General features: G+C 42.2%; 1 protein-coding gene across 5 annotated transcripts in view; it reads right to left on the bottom strand.

The window, feature by feature from the left end:
• RNF38 (ring finger protein 38) overlaps positions 1–22,483 on the bottom strand; it is a 124,141-nt gene that overhangs the window by 31,834 nt on the left and 69,824 nt on the right. For 4 of the 5 annotated variants that reach the window (XM_068423537.1, XM_068423540.1, XM_068423542.1 and 1 more), the window contains one exon: positions 2,827–3,020. In XM_068423537.1, the coding sequence (XP_068279638.1) occupies positions 2,827–3,020 (194 nt within the window). Of the gene's footprint in view, positions 1–2,826; positions 3,021–17,255; positions 17,336–22,483 lie in introns of those variants that run through there. The other variant, XM_068423538.1, reaches the window with a different exon arrangement.

Raw genomic sequence — 22,483 nt, 5'->3', positions numbered from 1 at the left:
AATTGTCAAGACATGGATCTGAACTATTACTTAACCTCACTAATGAACTTGTGCTTGAAGTCTTTAAAAATATCTACAAAAAAACCTCCTCTGGTTCTACACGCACAGTATAAACATGGTAAATGCACAATTAAAACAAAGAGACAGGATGGAAATGGTGAAAAAAACGCAGGAATTCCTACCCTCAGGTAGGAACAGTCATCAAAATATATCCGTAACTGCAGAGTTAGTATTTCCAGATCTTACTATTTTCTAACAAGGGTGATTCTTTGTCACAACACATTCTTAAATCCTGTTGGTTCAGAATTACATTCAAGACAATGAGGAAAGGAAGCACAGATTAAAGGTGAGGCACAGTAATAGTACAGGTCTCGCCATTTCACAATGACTGGTAAAGACAAATTGGAATGGCTGCCTGTTTCATTACGCTTTTACATTCACAATTTATCTGCACTGTAAGTACCTGGACAAAAGTAACAACTTTCTGCAAATCCATAGCAGAAGGCTTTCTAAATGCATTATTTATTTGCTTACAATGAATCTAAAAAGTGCTAGGCACAGTACAAAATCCCTGATACAAAGAGATAAGGTCTAAATAGTAACCCAGATAATGGAAGAAATCCAGATAATAAAAAAATCAGCATGACCTGCGCTGACCAAGAGCAGTGAACTGGTAGGACAAAAGAGTTAATGCTGATAATATTGGGTCAGAGTGATGTCCACACTACACAGGCTTCAGAGGTTTTGTTTGAACTTGCCCTAGTCTGTTCCCTTGAACTGAACGACTATTTGCAACCGGAGTGCACCTTTCATCTGAAAACCTCATTAACTTTGAGACCACTCTGTGACGGAAAGAGAGAAAACAAAGCAGGGAAAACAGGAAATTGGCTTCAAAAGTACATGCATAACCTCATCTAAAGCATTAATAACAGATGCACTCACAATGATCTTAAGGAATCAAGCTCTGATCCATTAGAGTGGTTATTAGTCCTGATACAGCTCCAGAGCATTCTAAGACTCAAAAAGACTCCTCCAGAGTAAGAAACATGTATGTGTTGTTCTCCCTAATGATCCTGTTCTAGGAGAGGAGATTGGGTGCAGTACTATTCTGGAATTGACTTAGAGACAGCTCAAATGCAACAGTGCACCCAAGCTAAAAAACGCCCTGACTCCCAAGTGCAGGGAAACCAAGTACTGACACATTCAAATGTCTCTGATTAGAGCAAAAGCAGGTGTTATCACCCAAGAGCAGGTGAACTGGCCCTAGAAAGAGTAATGCTTTGTGTTCACAATGCGACAACCAATGTTAACAACTCCTGTCAGGCTGAAGATGGCTCTGCACTGAAGTGCCACTCCATTTGCAGCATGGTTTACTTTCAACCCACAGGCCATTACCTTGGTAACACCTGACTGCATTTGAATGTCAGACACTTGTCCCATGCACATTCATCTGCTACACATCCCATTCTTCTCCTTCATCCCACAGTATATCCAAACTGTCTAGATTCAGCTACCTGGCATTTAGCTTGTTAAGCACTCTACTTACTCTGCAGGAGACATTACTGAACATTGCAAAGAAATCTGTGTAGGCTGGCTGGACACCAAACTAGAATGGCCAAATGCAGCATATTCTAGGCATCTCAGTTCAAACCATTTCAAGGTAAAAACCCCTTAGTGGACTAAATGCCCCTGTAGAGCATCCCTGTACCAAATTGTACAAAAGGCCTACTCTTCTGTCTTCACAGTAACCACTGCAAGTTCACAATTCAAACTCTTTCTTAAGTTTAACAACCTGTTTTGAGAGCTGTGTATTTTGAATGCCACTGACTGAAAGCTTTCAGATTCATGGACTTGAAGCAAAGATACAAAACTAGCATGTTTGAAAGTCTCTTGCCTCAAAACTACACCTGCCTGATCATGGCTGACAAACTTGATTTGTGGAATTGGAGGAAAACCAGTTATACATTTCTTAAGTCTAATATTTTATATTCATGAAAAAGCACAGACACTTCAACTTTAGTACAAACCAAGCCACAATATTTCTCAGAAGCAAACAAATGGACAGTGTGTTTTAACATGCATTAGATAACTCAGCATTTTTGAAGCAGAATGTGAGGCAATGAAAGCTTGTGTTTTGGATAATTAGTTTAACTAGAATAGTAAAGTCATCTCTGGTTTTATGCTTTCCTAAACTATAATCCATCCAGGCACCAGCTCAGCCTGGCCATCCAAATCTCTTCGCTTCCATGACCATTGGAACTTCTTCCAAAATCTCTGCTTTGAAGGATTAATGAGCCACAAGCTAAAACCAACATGAAAATCTAACTCCCATCACATGTGAATCACCCACCTCAGCAACCATTTGACACTACGCTAACCTACTCACTCTCTCAAGCCAGCATCCCTCATCTTTTGGATTGTTTTTATATATGAAAATAAATGTGACTGCAGTGAAAATTATGGTACTACGTCAATAACTCTTAATATCTTTAAAAGTACCCTTATGAGAAAGATTTTTCCTCACATTTTTCTAAATGCTTATTGCTCCAGTGCAGAGTGAAAGAGAATCAGGCTCATAATTAAAAATGTTAATGAGCACTCCTTTCCCCCAGTTGTCTATTCACACAACTTACAGGATGATGCACCAACCTGAATTACTTTCAGCAACTTTTCAGTTACAACTACAACAACTAATAACTTACAGCTCAAAGGAAATGTTAACACGTTTACCATGTGTGATTAGTCAGCGCTGCCTGAAATACACCTCCCTTGAGCTGAAATCAGGAAGAGTAAGAAATTGTTTCCCAATCTACACAGCTTGCTTACCTCCTCCTGTTTCGTGCAGGTGTGTTGCATCGTTCCCCTGAGAAGTGGCGTTGGCTGGGTCGAGCCAAAGGAGGCTGCCTATTTGATGACATCTCCCATGGTCGCATTGGCGGTGACGGGGCTGGTGATGCTGCTGTATAGTCAAAGACTGAATGGGAAAGGCGTTGTCGCTTGGGACTAGGACTGTCTTCGCTCTATGCCAGTGCAAAAACAAAACAAAACAAAACCAAAACCCACTTCCAGGTGAGTGAATTACAACCCATACGTCAGTATTGCCTTGCAGCTAGTATTAGGAGGGACTTACTGAAGACTGCACTAAAACACCACGAAATTAACACCTACAAGTAATTGCCTATTTATTAAGTTTGTTACACAGATTTGTGTTGGCTCCCTAACCCCTAGAAGAATTAGTACTAAGTTATATTTATCAGCATTAAAAGAAAAAAATTCTAACATCCATGCAAAACCAAAACTGTATCAGAAAAGAGAGTAACACGAAGAAAATAAGGCATAATCTATTTTACATCCCTCCTGCCCTAGCATTTATAGGCTACAGAAGCATGAAAAGATGTATAAGCACAGTCTTCACAACAATGGAATCCGTACTTGTCAGTAAGCAGATGTCATACAGAGCTTGTACTCTGCATTGCATCCCTTTCCTATCTGTACTTACATTGCTAATCAGACATTTGCTCTGAACTGCAGCCTATTCTAATTCTGCTAGCTCAGCGCAGAGGTGCTTCATCCTTCTGCTTATTGGTATAATAATGGTCATTGAAAAGAACTTACACATAACCTGAAAAAAAACTAACCACCAATCTCTGGTTAAGTCTGTGTACTTAACTGAAATTCTGCAGTGACGACAGAGTGCCTAGAGTTTTCAGTGCTAGTGATACGAAGGCCATTCACCTCCAAGTAATGTTCTCTCAGTTGGTTCAGAACACAATAACTACCTCTCCTCTTCACTGTGTGTCCATGCCATCGAATCATTTAATAGAGCTGTCATTCTTCTCAAAAGTTCCCACAGATGTCTCTGAATCCAACAGCAAATGCAATAAATGCCCCTTTCCTTCACCCCACTATTCTGTCAAAATTATAACACATCATGCTGTTAACAAGCATAACAACTGAAAATATAGAAAGATACAAGTTCTACTCCGGAGCTCACTGATTGAACATACAAAAAAAGCAACACATGAGCTACCACACTGGATCCATCCTTGATTTCAAACATCACATAAGACTTCTCTGACAGAAGACTCCTGGTGCAAGCTAAATTGTAGTGTTTTGCTGCTCTCCAGTTTGTCCACTCACCCCACCACTTCCAGTTCAGTCCAGCGCAGCATTATTTCAATTAATCAAAATGACCCCAAATTTGCATTTAATTGCAGATGGTTGATGCAGAGAAAACTGAACTTGTCTCCAATGGCTTTGATTCCTGAATTGCCCCTCTCAGAGCTTGGTAATGCATAGATTGTTAGAGGTCTTATTTCAGATTTACTTGTAGACTAAACTATGGACCTCTTCTGGTTCTTAGCTTTACAGGGGTCTGTCATTTTCTGAACACTATCAGTTGCTTCTTCCTAAGTTACCATTGACATATAGCCTGTCCTCCAGTGTTCTTTCCAGTGCAAGCATGCTCTTCTTCAACACATAAAAGTTTTGTCCAGGTGTTTAAGAGAAGAAAAGGTATTTTTCCTCTCTTTTGACTTGTGGCCATTTTTAGTAAATTTCACTCCTTTTCAGCCCCATGCTTTCAAATACTTTAACACTAATTGCAGTTTTACCCTACTGTACCTTACCTCAAACAGTCACTAGTAATGATTAAGGAACAGAGAAAGGTCAAAACCAAAAAACCAACCAAAGCATAAATATAAAGTAAATGAGGGTGTCCATTTTTAATTCTGCATCTGTTAGATGTAGAACTATTAGCATGGTTTCCTTAGGGAAACAAGCTGATGATGCATGTATCTGCTGGTTGCTCAATCTCTTTCAAATTCCTTAATCAACTGCACTTGAATTTCATAGAGAAAAATAGGTCAAAAGACAGGTATGAACCTGAAGGTTCATGAAAGTAGATGTTTAGGCAAAGGGTGACTCTTCCAGAAGGCTGCCTGCCCTCAGGAGCTCAACACCAAAAAACTGGAAGAGATACCTGAGAAGTACTTTGAGAGGAAAGCTTCCATGAAAATAGGTATTTTGTTAAGATTTCAGAGAACCTTGACCAAAGGACAAAGTGTAAAGAAACTATGGTACATTTGTTCTGCCATTCAGAATTGCTAATTTAATCTGTTTTACTGTTGTGATAGAATGAGTCAGAGAGAAGGATGATTTGTGGCACAACTTGGAGCTTTCAGGATGGGAGAATTTTTTACATCATGATGACTGAACTCCATTCAAAGAGAAACACGGGTAACAAAAATGCAGGTAAATAAAGTATGCTGGGGTCTTGGGAATGCGAAAGGAAAAAATCAAATGGAGGAAGGAAACACTGGGTTTCGTGAAGCTGGTAGAAAACAAAACACCTCAATAACAAAATAGCCACGGCTGTCCTGCTACATTCTACACATGCCTTTGGCTGGGGATCTCCCACTGCTACCACCCTAATTTAAATCTGCACCTTTCCCAAGCATTAACACTAATATACCCTGCCCTGTAGAAAGCAGTCTACTTTGGAAAAACAGTTCTTTGATTATTTTTCCTTTCCTACCTGCAGTGCACCACTTCAAAGATAGTGGAGATGCAAACTGCTAAGTAATTAGCCTTCATCATAACTCCAAATTACTAACTCACACAGCTATTTCAAACTCCTTAGTAAGTGCTAATTGCCCTCTGCACTAATCAACTGTTATTTTCACTTAAAATTGTTTCCTATTAGAAGGAAAATAAAGATAAAATAATTTCTGGGACTACATATAAGTATAGAGTTAAAATGTAACTATCTCTTTTTCTGTACTGAAAAAGAAGTAACTTGGTGTTTTATCTTAGTTTTTATTAAGAAACCAGTTCTCATGTGAAGATTGTAGCACGGTAATACTAGCATGTGGGAAAGTACAGGGAGCTAATGACAGACACATATCCTGTATAATTTAAGATTCGTTTTAATGTCATTTTCAACAAGCATGTTGAATAACTAGATATTGCCAGTACAATTTTGCAATCTACATTATTATTGGTCATTAAGTTCAACAGTTTATTTGTGGAACATGGTAATCTCAGCAATGGCGGTAGCTCCCCAAATCCCCAAACCACTCTAGTTGCACCTTGCTAATATTCAAAACATTCTGTGGGACTACTGCTGCTTTTTACAGTCATCATACTATGTATTTTTCTCCTGCCCAACAGCCAACAAGAAGAGAATACGGGCAGCTATCAAAAACATTGTATCTAGCTTTTAACTAACAAGGTAAAAGCACTACCTTATTTTAAATATTTATTCAACAAACAGAGTAGGATGAACACAAATATAGATTACTTCATTTTTAAAGGCAACAATATCAGGACAAAAGCATCAGACTGCTACTAGCAAAAGAAGGAACTTAAGTCAGGACACAAAACCTACAATCTCACACCTAAAGGTCAGCATTTCACAGACATCCCCAGTACAGTTCTGTGCCACTCATCTGTGTCCCCTATGAACTCTCACAGTGTAATGGCAACAAAGGTGATTATAGAGTGTGCCCATTTGTAAAACATCCTTTAAAAGAAACATACTACTAAAAAAAATATAAAATTGTTTGTTATGTGTGTATGTTTCTTGTAATAATTTTTCATACATTTTATCTAAATGCTGTTCCTTTTCATTTAGGAACAACCAGATATTTTCACCAAGACAACACCCTTTGAGGTGTTCCTCTTCCAGTTAAATTATAAATATTGTGCACACACACACACAGATGGTCTACCATCACAGAAGTCAATTATTACAAAAACAACTGCTGCCAATATCTGAAAAATCACTCTCCTCTCCAACCCTCTCCATATTCTCACTTAATGGTCCTGGGAAGTACAAAAAGAAACTACTCCATATCCTCAATCTCAAATTTAGGGAATAAACTACATCTATCCAGCAGCCCAGGAAGACCTTTATTTCAAAATAAATCTATACTTGAAGAGTATTTTCAAGTACAGTCTTTTCCTTAGAAGGTTTTTACAATAAGTACAATCTGACAGGTATACCCTATATAACCCTCTCAGGCTGACTGGAAATCTGCAGCTGCATGTTTCCTCTTCATGAATGCATACTGAAAAGGCACTGACTTTTCCCATTATATGAACTGGTAAGCATGAAAGTTTAAAAGCATTTTCAAATTTAACTATAGGCATCTAATGGGCTAGTAAACTGAGCATTTTGCACACCCTACCTGCGAAGGATCTATAATCTCCAACAACAGTGATATGTTTTACATTCCAACATTTCTAACACTCTGGTCATACCTACAGTAACACTAAATTCTAGGGCTGAACAGACCAGTTGTGACCCAATGCAGTGGCTTATTCACAGGTCAGGACTAAGCTCATTTAAAGTACATTATATAGCTCAGGTCTAGCAAGCTCCAGACGACCTGTACCCTATGACCCTAGAACCAATAAGAAGAAGTCACGTATGTGACTGGATGGAGTCACTGAGACCTGGATGGTCTCATAAGCATTACTGTCTTCTTCCATCTCAACCCCAGAAAGCAGCAGAGGCAGAAGTTTAACTTAGGTGTGGCATTAGAAGGTACAGTTTACAAGTCAGTTCAGTTCAGAGCTGTATTTAACTAACCTGTTGCTCTTGGAAGTGCACTGTGCAGCGTAGTTGAGATTCTTTGTTGTCAGGTGTCTGCACAACAAGATGTCCTGGGTAATGTGTTTTATTCCAATGTCTTAACCATTCACCTAATCTGCCATTACTCTCAACAATGAAGAAATATGACAGATGTCATCTCTTAACCAGTCTGTCCCTCGCAAAACTTTATGAACCCATCAACTAGCTCCAATGGAAATCAGTCAATGTCTTAAAAAATTCTGTTCTGACACCTTTTATGACAAAAGGTTAATATCTGGTAAAGGGCGAAGAGAGAAGTGTTATTTCCACTGAGGAAAAGGTACACAAACCTCAACCATTACACACGGTAATAAACACATGCTTATTGACCAATGACACAAATGTACATGCAATTAATCCAGGATGGATATTAGAGACAAAGCTCTGGTCTTTACTGTAGTCTGCATATTGGAGAAGTGGGAGCACAAATCAAGCTGCAAAGAACACTGGAGTCCTGTTTCCAAACACGTTTTATTTCTGCTCCAAGAACAACAGCAGTGTATTTCCACAGAATTATTGTACATTAATTCTCTTGTTAAAGTCCTTCGCATAAAACTCAGCTCACAGACTGAAGGGATTTTCTATATTTGCCTAGAATTTCCAAGCACCTTTTAAGCTACCAAACACCAAAACACACTAATTTTTTTTCACCTTTCTAAAAAGCAATGATAAAACCAACAGATAAAGTAAATGCAACAAATATCCCACATCTGCATTTCAGTAAACATGTAATACTCTCTTCTTCTCAAAATCTTACCTAAAATATCACTCAAACAGTTCACACAACGTTTTTGTGGACTGTTAACTCAGTAACATGCTGTAATCAATGCAATAAACTGTAACAGTTATTACCTACTCACATATTTTGATAGCCACAACCACTACAGTAACTGATTACATCAAACGTTCAGCTTTCAGTACCTGAGGCCTTGAAGCATGTCACAGGCTACATAGGTACATGTAGAATGATGTAATGGACTGGTTTTATAAATTACCTATATTAACCCTGAGAAGAGTAAGTGTATGATGATGCCCACAGATGTTTCTAGATTAAAAAGTTGTGAATAATAAAGGTGGAAGTTTTTTCAGGAAGCAAGCTTCATAGCAAAACCATTTATTTGGAAGATGCAAAGGAACAGATGTATAAAAGCAATCCAAGACAGACATGCACCACCTCACGAAAACAGATCTTTGAAAAAATTCAATGCTAGCACACTGGTATTCTACCTTGGCAGTATTAAACAAGAACAGTAATTTTCCAAGCAAGCAGAGCTTTGCTTTAGAAATCTACAAAGTTTCTCTGCATTCAGAATCAAACCCCACAAGAGAAGCAGAAAACTGTATCAAAACATTCTCTACTTTATATTTTTTACATTGATGATAAAATGTAACTATTTCTTATGAACAAGGAAACAGCATCTTATCTGTTGGCTTCTGTGTGTGACTGGAGTACTTACTAGAAGACTCTTTTTATCTACCTACAATCGCATTTCATCCACCTTTAATGGGTGAAATTAAATCAGGTTTAATCTGATAGCAAATGAAGGACAACATAGGCTGCAGAAGTTGAAGCATTAATTACATCATCATCTTTCTCTATATGCTGCCAGACACCAAAGACAAAGTAGATTCCTTTAGAGAGATATATTAGTCTTAGGTCTGTTTTCCCCAATCCCTGCTAGCAGTCTACCAAACATTTACAAGCAAATTTTGGTTAAAAAACTTCCACAGAAACACTGCCTAGTATGTCATTTCCAGAGCTAAGCCATCAGCCTGATTAATACCAAAATTACCAGTCCCTTCAAATGCACTTTCAAAGAGCATTTTGTTTCCCTTGTCCACTCCAAAAATAGTACTTCCTTCCCATGTCTGGTCCATATATGTGTTTCCAACCCATAAGTCTCTCTCCCTTTTCCCTTTCCCTTTCCCTTAGCAGGGGGAGAGGGTTAACAGAGAGCATCTGCCACCTGGTTAATAGCTGGCCCAGCTTTAAACCATGACAGATTTAATTGGCGCCCAACGTGGGGCTCGAGAGAAGCTCCAACAGGTTGCTCTGATAAGTTGAATCCTGGCTCTGGTGGGAGGAGACCCGGAGAGATCAGCTGAGAGAATATCAGATTTCTTCCTTTGAGATTTACGAGGGGTTGGAAAGTTAAAACAGATAGTGAAGATGGTGATGTCATTTTTGAATGCTGTGTTATCTCACCTTTTTATGGAGTTTCTTTCACAGTTGAGTATTGCAATGATGCCTTACCTGCCGTGGGCACTGTGTTATTGCTTGCTTCTTATGAATGTTTACATGCAGTTTAGCAGTGGGTGCTGGTCGAAATGTATTGTTTTGGTATGGGGTTTGATACTGATTTATGCTGTGATAAACTGGGCAGTTCCTATTCCGATCTCTTTTATCTCTATGACACAATGATGGGCAGCTTTAATCGCGAATCAGTAGCAGCGACTTCATCTGCACACTCCAGGCGTCCTTTAGCTGATTCTGTTAATGATTACACTTCCAGTTTTACTTTGGGAAATAGTACCTTCTCCTTTTCTGCCAAGTTGATTCCACTAGATTTTGCGAAATTAGGATGGTGCTGTCTAGGTGGCATGTTTTTATTTTTGGTTGTCCTGAATGTGTTTCTGATGTGGGATAAGATTAAATATCGGTGCAGGGACAGTTGTAGGTGTTATGCAGCCACCTCAGATCCTACAGCGTGTGCTGCCGCCACAGCCACTAAATCCACTGAAACCTCGACAGCCTGCACCACAGCTGCTGCACCCCCCAAGATGGCCACTGCAGCTACTCAGACTCTCAGCACTCCCACAACAGCCACTGCATCTACTCAGACCCCAGCATCTATCGAATCTGTACCAATTGCTCCTGTAACCAGGAAGAAATACCAAAAGAAATCAGCTCGTGAAGAGAAGGATGATGACTCAGAGCTTTCTAAGGCAGAACGACCATATGACCCAGGTGAGGGCCCTTCTCAGGCAGAGTTAGGGCCCAACACAGATGGGGGTTTCCTCGATCGTCCTTTTAAAACAGACCCATCACAGAAGAAAGTTCCTTCTAAAGCAGAACTATCACAAGAGGACTCGGACGTAGAGATAACCTACCACTCCTTATCCCTGAAGGACCTGAGAAATATAAGGAAAGACTTCAGCCGTTATGACAGTGAACCTATTATTACCTGGCTGCTCCGATGCTGGGATAATGGGGCAGACAGCATGCAATTAGATGGCAGAGAAGCCAGACAGTTGGGATCCCTGTCCAGAGATGGTGGTATTGATAAGGCGTTCGCAAGAAAGTCAAACACTATCAGTCTCTGGAGGCGACTCTTGTCAGCTGTAAAGAGCAGGTATCCCTATAAAGATGATGTTATGAGCCACCTAAGCAAATGGACCACTATAGAAAAAGGTATTAACTACCTTAGAGAACTGGCTGTGCAAGAGATCATTTATAGACACCCACGGGAAGTTGTAGATCCTGTAGATCCTGATGAAGTGGAATGCAACCGATCCATGTTCCGGAAGGTTGTGAAGAATGCTCCACCGACATGTACCCATACATTGTCAACATTAGTATGGGGAGAAGATGATATGGCACGTTCTACTGTGGGCGAAATGGCTAACTGTATGCGACAGTATGAAGATAGTATTTCCTCCCCACTGCAGGCCCGTGTCTCGGCTGTGGAAAAACTGACTAAGGAAAACAAGGACTCATTTAAACAACTGTCAGACAAACTGTCCAGGATCGAGAATAAACTTGACTCTCTACCTACACAGGCACGCGTTGCAGCTGCTAGGAGAAAACGCTCTCCTACAGGACCAGCTCAAAGGAAACAGAACACATCACGAGGTATCCTGTGGTTTGCCCTGCGTGGTTATGGGGAGGACATGAGCAGATGGCATGGACAACCTACCAGTACCCTACAGGCACGAGTACGTGAGTTGCAAGCTAACAGAAATACCAGAGAGAATTTTCCTAGGAGGATGGCTGCTCCAGTTACCAGTGAGCAGGACCCCAGCCAGGGTAGATGGGCCTCAAATCACTTTTTCCCAAGTGTGAATAGGAGAAATGAAGGTCCAGTCCCTGTGAGCAGCACGAATCCATTTCTTAATTACAGGGGCCCTGCCTCCAGCCAGGTGGAGGAGAGGGACAACCGAGTTTATTGGACTGTGTGGATTCGATGGCCTGGCACATCAAAACCACAAAGGTATCGAGCCCTGGTAGACACTGGTGCACAGTGCACCCTAATGCCATCGGATCATAAAGGGGCAGAATCTATCAGTATTTCAGGAGTAACAGGAGGATCTCAAGTGTTATCTGTATTGGAGGCTGAAGTGAGCCTAACTAAAAATGAATGGAAAAAGCACCCCATTGTGACTGGCCCAGATGCTCCGTGCATCCTTGGCATAGACTACCTCAAGAGAGGGTATTTCAAGGACCCAAAAAGGGTATAGATGGGCCTTTGGTATAGCAGCTGTAGAGACTGAGGACATTAAACAGCTGTCTACCTTGCCTGGCCTCTCAGAAGATCCTTCTGTTGTGGGGTTGCTGAAAGTTGAAGAACAACAGGTGCCAATTGCTACTACCACGGTGCACCGACGACAATATCGCACCAATCGAGACTCCCTGATCCCCATTCATAAACTGATTAGACAATTAGAAAATCAAGGAGTGATTGGCAAGACTCGCTCACCCTTTAATAGTCCCATATGGCCAGTGCGAAAGTCTGATGGAGAATGGAGATTAACTGTGGACTATCGTGGCCTAAATGAAGTTACGCCACCGCTGAGTGCTGCTGTGCCAGACATGCTAGAACTTCAATACGAACTGGAGTCAAAGGCAGCCAAGTGGTACGCCACCATGGACATTGCTAATGCATTTTTCTCTATTCCTTTGGCACCAAAGTGCAGGCCACAGTTTGCTTTTACCTGGAGAGGTATCCAGTACACCTGGAATCGACTGCCCCAGGGGTGGAAACACAGTCCTACTATTTGCCATGGACTGATCCAGACTGCACTAGAAAAGGGTGGAGCTCCAGAACATTTGCAATATATTGATGACATCATTGTGTGGGGTGATACAGCAGCAGAAGTTTTTGACAAAGGAGAGAAAATAATCCAAATTCTTCTGAAAGCTGGTTTTGCCATAAAAAAGAAGCAAGGTCAAGGGACCTGCCCGGGAGATCCAGTTTTTAGGGATTAAATGGCAAGATGGGCGTCGCCAGATCCCGATAGAGGTGATCAACAAAATAACAGCTATGTCCACACCAACTAACAAAAAGGAAACACAAGCCTTCTTAGGCGTTGTGGGTTTCTGGAGAATGCATATTCCAGATTACAGCCAGATTGTACGCCCTCTTTATCAAGTGACCAGAAAGAAGAATGATTTTCAGTGGGGCCCTGAACAACGACAGGCTTTTGAACAGATTAAACAAGAGATTGTGCATGCAGTAGCCCTTGGACCAGTCCGTATGGGACAAGATGTTAAAAATGTGCTCTACACCGCAGCTGGGGACAATGGTCCTACCTGGAGCCTCTGGCAGAAAGTACCAGGGGAGACTCGAGGTCGACCCCTAGGATTTTGGAGTCGAGGATACAAGGGTTCCGAGGCCAACTACACCCCAACTGAAAAAGAAATACTGGCAGCATATGAAGGAGTTAGAGCTGCTTCAGAGGTAACTGGTACTGAAGCACAACTTCTCCTAGCACCTCGATTACCAGTACTAGGCTGGATGTTCAAGGGTAAGGTTCCCACTACCCATCATGCAACTGATGCGACGTGGAGTAAATGGATTGCATTAATTACACAGAGGGCTCGAATAGGAAACCCTAATCGCCCAGGAATCTTAGAAGTGATCATGGACTGGACAGAAGGCAAAGACTTCGGAATGCCACCAGAAAAGGAGGTGACACGTGCTGAAGAAGCCCCACCATATAATGAATTACCAGAGGATGAGAAGCAGTATGCCCTGTTCACCGATGGATCCTGCCATCTTGTAGGAAAGCATCGGAAGTGGAAAGCTGCTGTATGGAGTCCTATACGACAAGTCACAGAAGCCACAGAAGGACAAGGTGAATCAAGTCAATTTGCAGAAGTAAAAGCCATCCAGCTGGCTTTAGACATTGCTAAACGAGAAAAGTGGCCAAGGCTGTATCTTTATACTGACTCATGGATGGTAGCAAATGCCTTGTGGGGGTGGTTAAAGCAGTGGAAGCGAAGCAACTGGCAGCGCAAAGGGAAACCTATTTGGGCTGCTGAATTGTGGCAAGATATTGCTGCTCAGCTAGAGAAATTAGTCGTGAAGGTACGTCATGTAGATGCTCACGTACCTAAAAGTCGGGCAACTGAGGAACATCGAAACAACCAACAAGCGGATGAAGCTGCTAAAGTGTTTCAAATAGATTTGGACTGGGAACATAAAGGTGAACTATTTTCAGCTCGGTGGGCTCATGACACTTCAGGTCATCAAGGGAGAGATGCAACATACAGATGGGCTCGTGACCGAGGGGTGGACTTAACTATGGACTCTATTGCACAGGTTATCCATGATTGTGAAACATGCGCCACAATTAAGCAAGCCAAACGGTTAAAACCTTTGTGGTATGGGGGGCGGTGGTTGAAATATAAATATGGGGAGGCCTGGCAAATTGACTACATCACACTCCCTCAAGCCTGCCAGGGTAAACGCTATGTGCTTACCATGGTGGAGGCGACCACTGGATGGTTGGAAACATACGCTGTGCCCCATGCCACTGCCCGGAACACTATTCTGGGCCTCGAAAAGCAAATCTTGTGGCGACATGGCACACCAGAGAGAATTGAGTCGGACAATGGGACTCATTTCAAAAACAGTCTCATAGACAACTGGGCCAAAGAGCATGGCATTGAATGGGTATATCACATCCCCTATCATGCACCAGCCTCTGGGAAAATTGAACGGTATAATGGGCTGTTAAAAACTACCCTGAAAGCAATGGGGGGTGGAACCTTTAAAAACTGGGATAAGCATCTGGCACAAGCTACCTGGTTAGTTAACACCAGGGGATCTATCAATCGAGCTGGCCCTGCTCAGTCGGACCTTCTACATACAGTAGAAGGAGATAAAGTCCCGGTGGTGCATGAAAGGAATCTATTGGGAAAAACTGTCTGGATTCTTCCTGCAACGGGCAAAGGTAAACCCATTCGTGGGATTGCTTTTGCTCAGGGACCTGGATGTACTTGGTGGGTGATGTTGCAAGATGGTGAAGTCCGATGTGTCCCTGAAGGTGATCTGATTCTGGGTGAGACTACTTAATTCTGAACTGTACGTTGTTGCTGCATAAGTGTCTTTCAGGTTAAGACAGTGGTGATGAGACCGGAGCTAGCTTCATCAAGTGGCACCCAGTAACCTCCTCGAGTCTGACATCTTTAACCTGCAACCCGTGGGCACGAACCATGACAAAAGAGAGACTGCTAGCCAGAGAGACTGCTGAGAGACAGCTAGCCAGATGGAAACCCACAATCCTGAACTAAATGAACTTGATGAACTTTTTGCATAAAGATGAATCATAAACTAGTGATATGTATATATATATTTGAAAATGAAAAGGTACTGGTGATCTGAGTATGACGTGAATGGTATGGAATAAGGGGTGGAATGTCCTGGTTTGGCCCAAACCAGGCCAATTAGTCTTAGAGAAACCAAGGTCACTGCTAAATTCCTCACGGCTTATGAGTGAAGAGCCGAAGGGGGCTCGCACCTGCAGGGAGGAGCAGACAGGGCAGGTGACCCAAGATTGACCAACGAGGTATTCCATCCCATACATGTCATTCTCACTTTCCTGTTTATCACTAACCCACTGCCTCCTGGAGGTGGGGCCCAGGAGGGAGGGGCCCTCCTGTCTCCCACTGATTGGTACGAGCTTTGCCAATTTTCCAGTTAAAAGCCTGCAGGTGTGATGGCAGGGAGCTATTGCATTTTCCCCTCTGCCCGTGCTGGGGGAGCAACTCTGCCTGAGGAGGATTTCTAAGCTCTCGATCTTGGTTTTGTATATATTTGTATATATTTGATTATTTCTATTATTATTATTATACTCTTTTTCATTATTATAGTTTATTAAAACTGTTTTAACTTTCCAACCCATAAGTCTCTCTCCCTTTTCCCTTTCCCTTAGGGTGGGGGGGGGGGGGGGGGGGGGGGAGGGTTAACAGAGAGCGTCTGCCACAGGTTTAATAGCTGGCCCAGCTTTAAACTGTGACACGGCGTAAGAAATATGGTTTGATCTTTATCTATCTTTAGCCTAAATAAGGAATTACTTTGGAGAAAGGCACTAATAGTTAAAAATGAGTAACAAGACTAGTTATTTATCTACTTTCTGTTCCAACGTATTGACAAGTCATCATTATGCTAACACATCTCATGATTTTTCACCATAGTGACAGAGCTCTTGATCCCCTGCATACTGGAGACTGTGAATATAAACATCAGATGCCAAAGCAATAAAGGAAATAAATATCCTCTTTGAACAGCAAGGAAAAGAAAGTTAAGGGATGTTATGTGAGGAGCAGGCATCTCCTCTGGGCCCAGGAATTCCTCCTGCCCAGTCCAGCGTGCCCAGGGAGCTGGGTGGTAGTGGTGCCTCCATCCAAGGCTGAGTGTCACAGCTGCTGCTTGCCTGTTTGCAGGTTCAACCAGTAGTATAACTGAGCATGTATCCCAGAAACATAGCACACACAGGGCATTGACACGGCTGGTCAGAGGCACTGCCAACAGACCAGCAGCTGGTGCCTTCAACAGCACCCACATACAGAACTTGCATGAACACAAGCACTGACAGCCAAGTCCCCTCCTCCTCGTGGGCTGGCAGAAACAGAAGGTCACTAGTGCAGCACATACACAACACTCTCCAGGTTTACCAGCACACACACATTCATGGATATCTTCAGTATCATCACACCCCCTTTGCCTACCCAGCACCCCTGCCCCAGTCCCAGGCCCCCTTACCTGCCCCATGGGTCCCCGACTCGCTGGCTGGTCCAGCTTGGTGCTCGCTGCAGACACGTGGCACTCACATACTTGTCCCACAGGCACCCCACACTTGCAGGTCCCCCAAAATACCAGCATGGACCCTGCCTGACACTCCAGTTTGGTCCCAAGGCCCCCCCTACTAACCAATTGGTCCAGCTTGAAGATGGCCAGCAAATACAAACACACCCCCTCCCTGCCATGCACAGCAGGTTTTGGGACAATACAGACACTCACTTCTCTCCAGCAGTCGGCACTAGGCACATGGGCTGTGACCTGCGGTCCTGCTCCTGCCACCAGTGCTGAGACCCTCACTCACTCTAGTCCCCCTAATAGCTGGCTTTAGGGACACATACCACTCCTGCTCCAGGGGCTGGCAGCCGAGACACTCACCCATCCCAGCAGCTGGTATTTAGACCTCACTTGCTCCAGCAACTGACACAGGCCAGGGGTTCCCACATCCCTGGTCTGACTCCAGTAACTGGCACCCAGTCTACTCACACAAGTCCCCCAAATAGCTGGCACTATGGATACAAAGTCTGGAGGAAACCAACAAGATAATCCACTGAGCTACAGCCCCTCCAACTGCTGATGCTGAGACCCCCACTCACTGTCATGGCTGGCTCTGCAGACTCGGTGGTGCCTACACCTCCGGTGAGACTCCAGTTGCTGGCCTAGCCTCCACTCCAGCTGGTCTCACTTAAGTCCCTGCAGCAATCACACACATGGGACAAAGAGTGAGATTATACAGAGAGATAGTTAAGATCTAATAAAATAGGACAGACTGCAGTGATCATCAGGCACAGGGCTCGGCCAAACAAGTCTAAAAACTGACCACAGTTCACACAAGCGTCTCCTTTTCTGCCTGGCCCCATTTTGTCTCTCCATGATCCACTTACCCTGCACACATTGCCTCCTCGGCTGGCTCCCACTGACACCCTCCAATATCCTGGACCCTCAGGTTTGCATCCTGATCAGTCACAAAGTCCTCATTTGCATGCAGTTTACTGATAGCCCATCAGTTAGTGTGACTGACCAGCTTTGTTTCTTGTCTTTGTCTCCATTAAGTTTGTCTGGCAGGTTTGTGTCTTTGTATATTTTGTTTATGGCTTCCTCCTTTTCCTTATAATCCCATTTGACAAGGTCTTTGATCAAACAATCTCACTGAAATAAACATTCCCACATTCTACATACCCTCATCAATTAGTGACTGACCAGGTTTGGTCCTTGTTATTGCCTCCCTTACTTTTTCATGGTCAGGTTTCTTTCTCAGAATGTTCCTACTTATTCCCCCTTTTCTTATTATCCCCTTTCGGCACTGAAAAGGTCCTTGACCAGACACACTTAGATGAGCTGATGCTCTCTCCTTCCACATACCGTTACAGAAATCACACAACTCTTCCACTAATAGTTCACAGAAAAACTATAAGGATACTGTCAGATACTACAGTCCAAGAAGAGTGAGTTGAAGACAACCTCTGAAAACAGTAAAAACTAAGAAGAATATGGGAAAAAACAACAGCCTCTCACCCCTTGCCCTAAACAAGAATATTTAACAAAAATGAAAAGCATGGGTGCAGGGCTCAAAAAGACTTTGTTATGGCAAACCAGGATGGTTCACCTCCCCCATCTGAGCACGAAAAGTCCTGAGCACATCTTATCTTGTTACGGTAACCTGGGATAGCTTGCTTGCCCCCCACATCTGCGCCTACTTTGGCACGGGCACCAATGATGGTGGCGAGCTGCAGATCTCTGAATTCGGACAACAGCACCTGCCTTACATAAGCAAGTTCGATAAAGAGCAAAACACGACACTGCGTATGTATGATATGTTAATCAACACAAGTGTATTATCCACCCCTGCGGTGCCTTCCCTTGAGCTTCACTCCTGAGCAGGGCTCCACTGCATCAGGTCCCCATTTGATCAGCATTCATGTCCCAGGGCTCCCACTGTGGTAATTCTAGGCTTTCACTTAAACAAAAGCTTTCACTTGCTCAGTGTTGTGCCTCGCCTCTAAAGGATCCCCACACCTCCCGCACCTACATTTTAGTCATTATAGTGGGGAAAAAAGAAACAGGAGGAAAAAAGTGTGATCGTATTAACTTACAAGCTGACAGATGAAAAACTCTTGGGGTTTATACATAAGGCTTGACATTTCCTTTAAAAATACTCTTAGAAGTCTAGCTCTAAATAAATCTAGAAAGGAGCAACTAAGAAGGAGGAAATAATGTGCAATAAATTAAGAGCCCTGTGCCACAAGTGGCAAAAAAGTTACAGATTTTATGGAAAGACAGACTATTTCCAAGCCTTACTGCTGTGCTTTTTCCAGGACAAAACGAACAAACTTTACCCAATTGGACACAGGGCTGCATAATAATGGACTTGTCTACGTACAAAGATTTGCCAGCGGAATCATACTGCAATGACACGCAGCTTTTACTGGCAAAAGCTCTTTAGAGGAACTTTAGTTGACAGAATAAACATCAGTAATAAGAATCTTTTGCCAGTACAATTGGGTGTGCCCAAAGAATTTTGCTGGCTTAGTCACATTGGTTAATGTAGTGATCTTTTTCATTCTGCCAACTGTATGCCAGTACAGCTAGAGCACAACACTGCTTGCTCAACTTTTGCAGTGTTAAGCAGGATTCAGAACCTCTGCTTCAGCCCACCACCATTCACATCACCATTTTACCTATTCTCATGATTTAGAGAACATCTGGAACAGACACCATGATTTCTCTGGTAAGAACTAGAAAATGTTATGGCTGTTGACAACAAGCATGATCTGTACAACAAAGTGATAAAGGGGAGGTAAAGTGGGTACATGGTGAGAAAATAAAAATTCTAATATGGCTGTCCACACCCGGCATCCTCCAGGCACCAAATACAAACCCTAGAATGTAAACATTCAAGACAAACGCTTTAAACAATGCATCAGATCTCTTCTAAGTCCCATTCAGATTTTAGTGAAAATATCTCCATTCAGAGCCCCTTCTTTCTAGCCAAGTTTTGATTTCAGAGTTGTGACCAAGAGATAACTTGGAAACATGGCTGGCTGGGCATATAAAAGACAAGTTCCTGACGAAGGAACACTAAGGTAAGCTGAATTTGGTCTAATTAAAAATTGGCAAAGAAATAGAGTCCTTCTCAAATCTGAAAGCTGGCTCAAACAAATCAGGTGGCTGAAAGGAAGGCAAAATGAGCCAATTCTTGGGGTAGGTCCACAAGTCCTAAGATATAGCACCTGGAGTACTGTATCCAGTTCTGGGCTGCCCAGCACAAGAGAGACATGGACATACTGGAGAGAGTCCAACAAAGGGCCGCAAAGATGATTAAGCAACTAAAGTGTCTCTCCTGTGGGGAAAGGCTGAGAGCTGGGACTGTTCAACCTGAAGAAGAGAAGGCTCAGGGGGGATCTCATCAATGTGCACAAATACCTCAAGGGAAGCTGCAAAGAGGACAGAGCCAGGCTCTTTTTGGTGGTACCCAGTGACAGGACAAGATACAATGGGCACTGACTGAAACACATGAGGCTCCATTTGAACATGAGGTAACACTTCTTTACTCTGTGAGGGTGACTGAGCACTGGCACAGGTTGCCCATAGAGGTTGTGGAGTCTCCCTCCTTGGAGATATTAAAAAGACGTCTGGACATGGTCCTGGGCACCTGGCTCTAGGTGGCCCTGCTCGAGCACAGAGGTTGGACCAGATGACCTCCAGAAGTCCCCTCCAACCTCAACCATTCTGTGATTCTGCAACAGCACAAAGAAAGCAGTAACTGATTTTCACTCTATACTAAATCCTAGGCTTTCAGAAGTGTTGTCCTGTGAAAGAAGCAAAGCGCAGCTCAAACAGTACTTTGGCGTAGAGCTCCAAGAGCTACCCTTGAGACACAAAGGATCCCTGTGAGCATATATGTTTCCCCACTGAACATCAGATATATCTGAGTATTTATCATGGGATATCACTTCCCTCTGCACTTCAGAAGAGACTGTCAAGAATTAAGAAAATCACTATAACTAGTACTTGAGATGAAAATTCCACAAATAAGAGACCAAGAAACATTAATCATGACACTAACTGTTCCTATGGCTATAGTAAAATGCACAGGAAAAAAGTAGTTCAGAAGAATACCCCCCTTGGCATGCAAACAAGAATCCTTTGAAGTATGAAAAGATTTTGCTATCATTTTTCAGAGAAATGAATCAAAGCAATTTCAATGTTCTTAAACTCATAAAAAATATAGCAAGTATTTATTTTTATGTCACATCAAGGTGTTTCTTCTGAATAGGCATCATTACCTCTGCATAATCCAAAATGACAGCCAAACTTCAATACCGGGAAAAAAATCAGCTATACCTCCCTCTCTATTACAGAACACAGTTGTTGGAAAGACAGTAATTTTACTTTGAAATACTAATTTATGGTCTCAATATTGAACTCAACTTTGACAACGGTGTGGGTGATAATAAATGGAAAACAATTCGTGCTGTTCCCACAGATATTTCCTGCAGTTAACATGGACTATGGTACTAAGCAAAAGCTGTTACATACTTTAAGTATCTCATTAAATAATTACAAGTGTTCTTTCTTAAAACTGGAAAGTTTAAAAATTATGCAACAAATAGTACTAATACCCAATAAGATTGGCTTTTTATATTTTCAGTTTATCATTTCTTACCACTTCACCTCCAAATTCCCTACCAAGATCTGAGTTAAAGTGTCCATGTTTCGACATCAATACCACCAATCAATACAGCAAGTGCCATTTCAGCCGATGGTGCTAACAGCAACTTCTTAGCATACCTGCAGTCCTGAACTCCTATTTTGGTATGTAAATAAAACAGAAGATTAGTTTTTAACTAAAATCACAAATTTACAGCTACAGAAAGAGGGATAGTTTCCCTACGTAGAAGGCTGAAACACATTAAAATTTGCATGTGTACTATCGAAGTATATTCATTACTATAAAGAAATTACTTTAAATGTCATAATAATATACTGAAATTGATATATTTAAAACAACGCCAGGGCAAGAGAGAAGTGGTGAAATCAAGACAAGGTATTCAGATAGAGCCACATTTCAAAAAGATCAAGCTTTCAATTTTAAAAATAGTCCTGCTCTTTTAGCTGATGGGACAAGGAGTCTGAAGAGAAGTTTGGCTCGAAGTTGTCTTCATTTCAAAGTCTTCTCTATGTGTAGTTTGAATGTACAGTATGTATTCACTACTGACTTTTTCATTTAGGCATGTGAAGCTAACATACAGGTACATCAACAGAGACAGGGTAATTAAGAAAATGATAAAACAAATCACTCTTTCCACTTAAAGAATTTTTTCCCCACATTAAACTACATATATATGTATGTACACAAGCAGGCACACACATATATTAAACACAATATATGTAAATGGACAAGATAGCATTGAAGACTGAAACTTCTTATTCAGGTAAATCAAGTTAAGCTGACCGTATTTGTTGACAAAGTGTCAAAGAATACCCAAACGCTGAACTGCAGCATACTGCTACCTAGGCACCTGAACTAGCATTCACAGAGGCATGAACCAGCTTTTGAGAGAATATATTTTAACCAGCAATTAACATAGATGATTTTAATCAATCCTCCCCAAACTTCAGCCCCAAAAGAGGTAACGTTTACACTGATGTCCTTACCACAATGGGCACAAAGGCAAGTCAGCACTACAGATTTGTTCCTAGGAAAAAGGCTAATGGCACAATATCTTAACACCTACTGTGGTAGAGCATATTCACATTTGGCTGCCTTCACCGGCTTTGATTGTCATCACAACACTGAGCTGCATGAGCTCAGACATGTATG

Source organism: Nyctibius grandis, chromosome Z, assembly GCF_013368605.1.
Source record: "Nyctibius grandis isolate bNycGra1 chromosome Z, bNycGra1.pri, whole genome shotgun sequence".
Lineage (NCBI taxonomy): Eukaryota > Metazoa > Chordata > Aves > Nyctibiiformes > Nyctibiidae > Nyctibius > Nyctibius grandis.
The sequence above is the reverse complement of the archived record's forward strand: the minus strand, read 5'-3'. Positions and strand labels throughout refer to the sequence as shown.